Source organism: Brachyhypopomus gauderio, chromosome 12 (genome assembly GCF_052324685.1).
Source record: "Brachyhypopomus gauderio isolate BG-103 chromosome 12, BGAUD_0.2, whole genome shotgun sequence".
NCBI classification, from domain to species: domain Eukaryota; kingdom Metazoa; phylum Chordata; class Actinopteri; order Gymnotiformes; family Hypopomidae; genus Brachyhypopomus; species Brachyhypopomus gauderio.
The window spans coordinates 12379763-12388448 of NC_135222.1; the positions used below are offsets into that span (position 1 = coordinate 12379763).

The 8686-nt window shown below is 41.2% G+C and overlaps 1 protein-coding gene across 6 annotated transcripts in view; it reads left to right on the forward strand.

Annotated features, from left to right (window-relative positions):
• radil (Ras association and DIL domains) overlaps positions 1 to 3342 on the forward strand; it is a 31262-nt gene extending 27920 nt beyond the window's left edge. For 3 of the 6 annotated variants that reach the window (XM_077023181.1, XM_077023180.1, XM_077023179.1), the window contains one exon: positions 511 to 3342. In XM_077023181.1, the coding sequence (XP_076879296.1) occupies positions 511 to 610 (100 nt within the window). In that variant the 3' untranslated portion in view covers positions 611 to 3342. The remainder of the gene's footprint in view (positions 1 to 510) is intronic. The other 3 variants (XM_077023183.1, XM_077023182.1, XM_077023184.1) reach the window with 1 other exon arrangement.
• Positions 3343 to 8686: the final 5344 nt, after the last annotated feature.

The following is an 8686-nucleotide window of genomic DNA, read 5'->3' on the forward strand; positions in this document are numbered from 1 at the left end:
CACACTAATACACAAAGGAGCTGATTCTTCATCTGTGTGTGTCTCTCTCACCCTCTCTATCTCATTCTCCCTCTCTCCCCTACACACAGACCCACTACAAGCCTTGATAAGTATGATTAAAAGCTAGCATTGTTTGGTGCATTCAAGGTGCCATTGTAGCTATTGTCCTTGACATTGAAAGTAATCAATACAATGTCTATTAAGTTGCTCAGACATATGCTGAAAGGACACTGGCTGGCTGGCTGGCTGGCTGGCTGGCATGCACACACACACACACACACACACACACACACACACACACACACACACACACACACACACACACACACAGTCTCCACAAGTCTTTAGAGCTCATTTGGCACATTCATGGTGTCATTGAAGCTTGTGCCCTTGGTGAAGGAAGCAATCAATGCAATATCTATTTAAGCATGTGGGGCAGATTAAACATATGTAGGCCAGACATGCTGAATTGACACCCACTCTCTTTTTTCCGTTGTTCCTCCTTGTCAGTGCTGTGGATTTAATCAGACTGGGCGGCGGGCGGCTACGCTTCCTCGTTGCTAAGTCTGATCCTGACGTGTCAGAGAAGATCAGTGCTTCTTCCTGTTGAAAATGAAGGGAGGGCAGCTACAGGTCTGATCCCCCCTCCCCACGCTGAACAAGTCGAGTTCTACCCCAGGAAGCATGAGTCAAGCTCCACCCCCAGTCATTAGGAGTCAAGCTCCACTCCTTGGTTGTACAAGTTGAGCTCTAAACCCAACACATATGAGTCTAGCTCTATCCCCAGACTGAATGAATCAAGCTCCACACCCAGGCCTTACAAATCGAGTTCCACACCCAGGCCTTATGAGTTGAGCTCCACCACCAGATTGAACAAGTCGAGCTCCACCACCAGGCCTTATGACTTGAACTCCACTCTCAGGACGTTTTAGTCATGATCCACCCCCAGGGCATATATAAGTATAGCTCCACCTCTGGGCTGAAAGAGTCAAGCTACAATCCCAGGCTTTATTAATTGAATTCCACCCCCAAGCTGTACAAATCGAGCTCTAAGCAAGGTTGACTAAGTCGAGTTCCACCCTCAGGCCTTACGAGTTCCAGCCCTGGAGTGTGCAAGTCAAGCTCCACACCCAGGATGCATGAGTTGAGCTTAAAAACCTGGGTGAGTGATCCAAGCTCCACCCCCAGGCTTAATGAGTCAGGCTTCACCCTAAGATCTTACGATTTGAACTCCACCCCCACAGTGTTTGATTCAAGCTCCACCCCTAGGCTGAGTTTCGCCTGCAGACCGACCAACTCCACCCACAACCTTTATAGGTTGGCTTCCACCTGCGAGCTTTGCAAACCAAGCTCCACCCCTCCAGGTCGCACGAGCCGAGCTCTACACTCGGCCGCACGATTCCAGCTCCGCCACTGACCCGAAAGATTGAAGCTCCGCCTTCCTTTTCCTGGAGCGAGGACAAGCACATCAGGGGACACTCAGCACCTCCTCTCCTCACCCTCCTACTGAGGAGGCCAAAAGCACAGAATGACTGAGGCTCTGAGCAGATTTACTCCCTCACCTCCTCTACATCCAGGGTCAGAAAAGACATACGAGAACAGTTCTACAGAGAAGCTACTTTAGAACCCTATTTTGGACTTTAATATTCTTGTAATGCCTCTTGAAGATCGACAGTAAAAGAATGTTAGTCTTATGTAAAAAGAAAAAGACTCCTAATTTATCCCAAATGAAAAAAACACATTAACAGGTGTTTGCAGTAGCCTTGCAAAAAGACACAATGTATCCTGTTTACAGATATCTAGGCAATGGTCGTAACATCTGAGTCCAAAACCAAGAGCTTATGGCTGCTTCTGTACCTTGCTTGGTAGAGCCGGTAGCACAAAGTGCTGGTGATATCAAGGTCAGGGGTCACTCCCAATGTAAGTCTGATTTAATGCTGCTTTAGATTTGAGTGCCTGCCAATTTCTGCAGATATTAATGAAGAATCTAGTGCTGGTGTTTTTCAACCACTCAGAGTAATTTGGACTCAAACATCTTCCACCTTTCACATTAGTTTTTTAACATTGAAAGTCAAAGCACTAGCCAAAGCACCGAAAACACAGAAGATTACTGAGTCATTAACAGGGGTTACGGTAGTCATTAAGACAATGACAACACAAAACACGGTACTGGGTGATTATCGGGGGTTAGTCATTAAGACATTAATAACAAAAAAACTGTACTGTGTGATTATCAGAGGTTAGTCATTAAGACATTAATAACAAAAAAACTGTACTGTGTGATTATCGGAGGCTAGTCATTAAGACAATAACACGAAAAGACTGTGCTGAGTGATTAAGATGAGTTAGGCATTAAGACATGACAACATGGAAGACTATACTGAGTGATTAACAGTGGTTAGTTATTAAGACATAACTCACAACAGAACCTGGCAGAACTCACAAGTGACAGAAAGCATTATTCAATAGACATTTTTGTGCTATTCTAAACAGGAAAGAATGGCCAGGTCTTCAATTGAAAATGGCCTGGCTCCGACTTTCACTGAAATTCTCCCTATGAATTGAACCAGGCGGCTTTGTGGGGTTTGAATTAACACTGGCAAGCAGAGTGCTGTAATATTACATAAGGGATTTCTCAAGCAGCTAAAAAGCTTATTTGTCTCATGTAATGTGTTGTTGAATAAGTATTAACTTTAGAATTCTCTTCTTGGTTCAGTTCTTGGTAATGGACTCGGACTCTGGATCCTACTGTAAGGAAAAAAAGTTTCCTCAATATCAACACAATAGTTAAGTTAATAAGTGACTAAATTAACAGAAAACGTGTATGAAAATCTTTCTGTTTTAGTTCATTACAATCCCGTTGGACTTAGCCATTGTCTGCTGTCCCCATCCACAGCCTCCACACAGTTCTAGTTTCTACTCTCTGTGTAAGTATAGGACACACTACATTTCCCTTCTTAAGCAATATTCAGATTTCACTTTTATTTCTGTCAGAAACCCATTCAGGAAATGCCAAAGCAACACTATGGCTGACTCAGGAGCCGTCCTGCATTTACCAACAGAATGCCTTCAGCCGTTGTTGTGGTTGGGTAGTGTTAGAACACCTCTGTGGTGAAAATAGTGAATTAGTGAAAATAGTGTTTTTTCTCTCTCAGCTTGTTCATACATATCTGCTTATACTTGACATGGGAAGAGTGTTAATGTCATATGCAAATATCAAGATAGTAAAGTAAAGTTGACCTTATCATTTTTGTTTATATGTGAAAATAAACTTGCACAGGTTTTACGATGTAAAATTTACATGTATTATTTTTTCCATAATTTTATGTTTGTAGATCATTAAATGATCAGGATTGGTAAATTGAATAATTGCATTTTCTCACATTTTCACACACACACACACACACACACACACACACACACACACACACACACACACACATATATATATATATATATATATATATATATATATATATATATATATATATATATATATATATATATATATATATATATACATTTTTTTTGGCTAAAGGCAACACTACATCATAAAATGTACACGAACAACAAAACGTTTTTATTATATATAAAAATAATAAAAACAAGCAACAGAAATAGACGTAAATAAAACATGTTCATATATTGTTTGTATTTGGCATATGTATTTGTAGATATAATTCTGTCAATAATTGATATAGATATATAGGTAGATATATAGGTAGATAAAATGTGCCTTGAGTTTAGCCTTAAAAGTTGTACAATGATAAATATGTTGAGGGTTCTCCAAAGTCTGGAAGCCATGGGTAAAGAAATATAGGTAAAGCAAAGCACCAACTTGTGTGAACAGTGTCTTCACTGAACGAGCCTACCTTTCATAACAAACAATGCGAAGTATTTTGGCTATGAGGACAAGAAAAAAAGGGATAAATGAAAATAGAACTACAGGTCCAGCAGGGGGCGACATTGGATAGAAATACATCAGGTATGTATTCTGCCATATCTGAATTGTGTTTTAAAATGACCTTCGTGGTGGCTTGCTGTAGCATTGGCATTACAACAGTAGGCTACATTTCCTAAAGCATGCCCGACTTTCATTTACTGGTTTAGTGTGATTGTTTCGTAACTTTTCTAAATTTATCACAGTGAGCAGAGAATTAATGACTGGAAGCTGTGTGTTTAAGGAACGTAACAACCTATTAGGGCATTTAATGTGTGATTTAGCCTAATCATGTTTTATGATTTTTAAAATTATTGTAACGCCATGTTGTGTTATATTTAGAAGGCTTCCGTAGCAGCAAAATTCCTTTATGCCAAAGTGTGAATAGAAATACAGTGCGCTTATTCTAACCATGCAAACAGAACACATAGCCTAATGGTGGTCAAATAGATTTTCAAATACCTTCTTATTGGCGTCTGTTTGAGATTCTAAACCAATCGAGGTGTGGGGTGGACCTGAGGTTTTGGCAACGCATCTGAATTTCAATGGAGTCTCCCCCATCGCAACGGCTACCTGAGCTTCCCACTGACAGGTGTAAGATTAACTTTGTTAGGCGCGGACTCGTCCGTGCGCGACAAATTAAATTAATGGAACAAATTTCCCCCGTAATTAAGATAAAAATTCATGTCAGCTATAACCTTGCTGAGCGCTAATTATGTACAAATGATTTATCATCTGTTTCGGCCGGAATATTAATCTTCACCTCTTCTCCAGCCGCCGCTGGTGTTAAGAGATGAGGCTTGATTAACACTGACAGTTCTAGTAACGGGAGAAAGCCATGTAGAGTCGGGCAACGAGGATTGCCTGCTTAGTTCGAGCCTGTTCTCTTCTTCACTCAATTAGCAGCTAGCGGACGTGCAGGCAAGCAGAACCCTTCTACAGTGACTAAAGAGCCGAGCTTTCACACACAGCCACAGTACAAAATCGTTGCTATTGTTGGCACGAGGGATTTCAACACAGCTTTTAAAGCAATATATATATATATATATATATATATATATATATATATATATATATATATATATATATATATATTGCTTTAAAAGCCAATAGCCCCAAATGAGCATGGTTGCCTTCTTAAAGTAGGGGTAGCCTAATTAATAAGTAACACGTCTCCTTGTGAAACGAATTGTTCTGGGTCCATGTTTCAGCTACCAGAACTTGAATGTAGTCACGTGTGGTACCGCAGTAAATTATTTGTAGTAGGCTTCCCAAACCTTTCCTGCTTGTACCAGCATAAAATCCATCCTCCCATCTTGCTTCACACTAGAGCAAACCCAGTTGTAAGGCTTCCTTGACAAAAGAATTCACAATTTTCCAGACAGTTGGTTTGGTAAAAAAAAAAATTTAAATCAGCATCACCCCGCATCTTCTGTCATCATGTAGAAATAGTGATATATGTTGACAGGCTATTAAGGCTCTATATAGCAGTGAATGAACTTGCTAACTGTATCGTCCGTCACAGGAGATGAACATTACACTAGCAAGAAAACTCTAGGTGGAACTGTTATATGGGAAAGCTGTACTTTTGTACTCTAGTCTTAATAAGAAGGACAAGAACGACCTGCTCGTGTATTAGTGGTCTTCCACAGCAGAGAGTGTTTGTGATGTTGTCATGTCTGCTTCATCAGCTGCAATGGATGCTGACTGCTGGCGTCATATAATGTATGTAAAGACCTAACCAAAAGATACATGGCTTCAACAGCTTTGGCGTCTTTGTGCTGCCTGTTTTTGAATCGCCTTGCTTATGCTGAGCAGCCGTTTCATGCAGGGGGATCTTCAAACATCGCCTTGCATGGGAGCGCAAGAGGTTTAAAGCTCATTCCCCAAACAGGAGGGGCTGACGTGATGATCAAGCAGCCCCAAGGTCTGGTAATGGTGGATCAGTTTGAGGCAGGCGCTTGCAAGGAGATTTATTCAGGGGCGCTGACACTCGGTCTATATACTGCTGATAACAGTGAGGACCCTGGATACTGCGCTCAGCAGTGGATGATGAATGGTGTGCCTGGTCGTAATTACTTATCGTTTCAGCCTCTTCTTCTCTCCCCCCTCCCTCCTCCTCCTTTCTGCGACAGAAGAACCATCCCTGCCCTCCCTCTTTTTTCACCAGCTCCCCTACACCCCACCCACCACCCCACCCGGCAGACGTGCTTTCGCAATAAGCGATTACAGCGCGTTGTCTTGCAGCACAAATTAATTTATGTAGCCCCGATTAAAATGGTTGAGTAATGTGCATAGAGCATTCGTGGACTGTCATGGGGCTTCTGAATGGGAGTTATAAGGCAAATAAGGGCTCATGTGAGGAACATAACTGGGGCTGCTCTACTCTCAGTTTTGATTAGCTTCTTTATGGCTGGCAATCCTCAGCACGAAGTGATCTGTTCAAGCGCTGGTTAGATTTGGTGTTTTGGCATGACCTTTCCTTTCAGAGTCAAACTCTGTGGAAGCCTTGCGGTGTGTTTTACCTGCTAGAAAAGTCTGATAAACAATGCAACAATTCCTGGGTTCAGCATTCCTGCTGGTATGATGTCAGTTAACTTCCTTTGGTCCACAGCAGGTGGTTGCAACATTCCAGTTGGTGTCCAATAGTTGTTTCTTCACCATATTGTAATTCATTGAATAACTAGACAACAAGTAGAGGCTTTACAGGTCTTATAATCAATAGAACCGAGTTGACAGGAGCATTGATGTAAATACCCTGGTAAAAGGTTTGCTGAATCTGGAGGAGTTTGAGAAAAGGTCATCCAGTTCACAAGTATGTCCAAAGTGTGTCCAATCACAAGTTAGTAAGGTCATCTCATACTCTGGCTTGGCGGAATGATATTTCGAGCCGTGTTGTTCACCTATATAGTGAATATAGTGAATGCACATGACCAGTCAAACTCAGTAAACTATGAACTACAATTATCACATATATGTACTAGATCACTGAAAAACAAGTCCTTTATTTTTGAGGTTCCTCACAGTATCCCAGCATTCACTAAGCCAAGTTTTAAATGAAAGTTGGCAATAATTTCTCTGTAATGAGACTCAGTAGTTTGAGATGGAAAAGGGAATAGGTTCTGAAAAGGTAGACACGTAAATACCATATATCTCACAGACATTTACTACTGATCATTTATTGCTGTTTTTATCTTTTCCAGGTGTGAGTAAATCGTAGCTGATTGCATCCAGAGTGTTGTGTACTGTTTTGTGGGCATTGGGTGGAATCTTTCTTTAACATAAAAGAAAACATTTATCAATTTACATGTATAATACTTTCCGTTCAAAGATATTGTCATGAGCGATTACGCCCATAAAAATGCAAATGGATGCCGCCCAAAAGAATGTAGCCCAGTGTTTGAGCTTGTGTGTGAGAGGGCATGTGCATGTACACGTGTCATAGGGTGAGGGCACACACATGATCAGGAGGGCGACTTACCCCCTATAGGGGGTGAATAAATCCATTTTTAATGACAGTTGCTTGTACTAATAATCCTCCCTGCAGCAGGTAGGCTGCAACATATGGGGTGACTGTGATGAGGACAGTCACTCCTGTCACTCTTTGTGTGTGTGTGTGTGTGTGTGTGTGTGTGTGTGTGTGGGTGTGGGTGTGTGTGTGTGTGTTTGAGGGAGAGCAGGTATGGAAGCTGACACAACAATGCGTATATGAGAGTGTGTGTGTGTGTGTGTTTGTATGTGTGTGTGTGTGTGTGTGTGTGTGTGTGTGTGTGTGTGTGTGTGGGGGCTGAAGTCCAGCACCTGCCATGCAGGCAGCAGGCTGTCCTTGAGGCTCAATAGCAGTGAAGAGAAAAAAAACAAAAACGCCTCTCTCTTTCAGAGCCGCTGCCACACACTCTCACACTCTCACACCCTCACAGCCTCTAGCCCAACCCTGGGCTGCTTTGCCACAGTGGTATAATTCTGAAGGGTGAATGAGAGCAGTAGTTCATTTTCCTGTGATTTATTTCAGTATCACACTGAAGTCAGCTAAAGAGGAAATGAGGCTGGGTTCCAAATATCACACCACATTACTTTTTCGTTTGAACTCAAAATCAAAACTTTGAGCAACAGCAGCATTAATGTTTTCTTTTATATTATGTAGATACACATGCATTCATTGCAGCAAGTGTGATTAAACATTCTGTGATTTATGTTTTCATGGTATAAGAGTTCTAAATCATGTAATTAATGCTAGCCTAAAACACAATTATAGGTGCAAGAAATGTTTTTTTTTCCCCAAGCATTACAGTTGCATGTTTATTATTATTGTTATTATCATTGTTGTTGTTGTCATTGTTTGTTATTGTTGCTCTTCATCAACTTCTTGTTCTTTTTTTGGCTAGTCTGCAATTATGTAGTTATTCCATGTGGCACATTCATTCACTGACATGTTTAAATGCATTAAGAACATCAAAGCTGCACATTGAAGTCAAGCTATTTATAGTTATTTAAAACAATGTGTGGTCGCTGAATTCACATCGTAATAGTAGGTAAATGTATTATCATGGATTCTACGTGTCAGGCATGAGGCTCAGTCTCAAAGCATGTTTGTCCTACCTCAAAGGGATTTTCACACTCCACTAGACACCAAATCTCTATAGATACTCTTATTGAAATGGGTAACTACAGGCTGCCGTTCTTTGTTTGGTCTCTCTCTCTCTCTCTCTCTCTCTCTCTCTCTCTATCTATCTATCTATCTCTCAC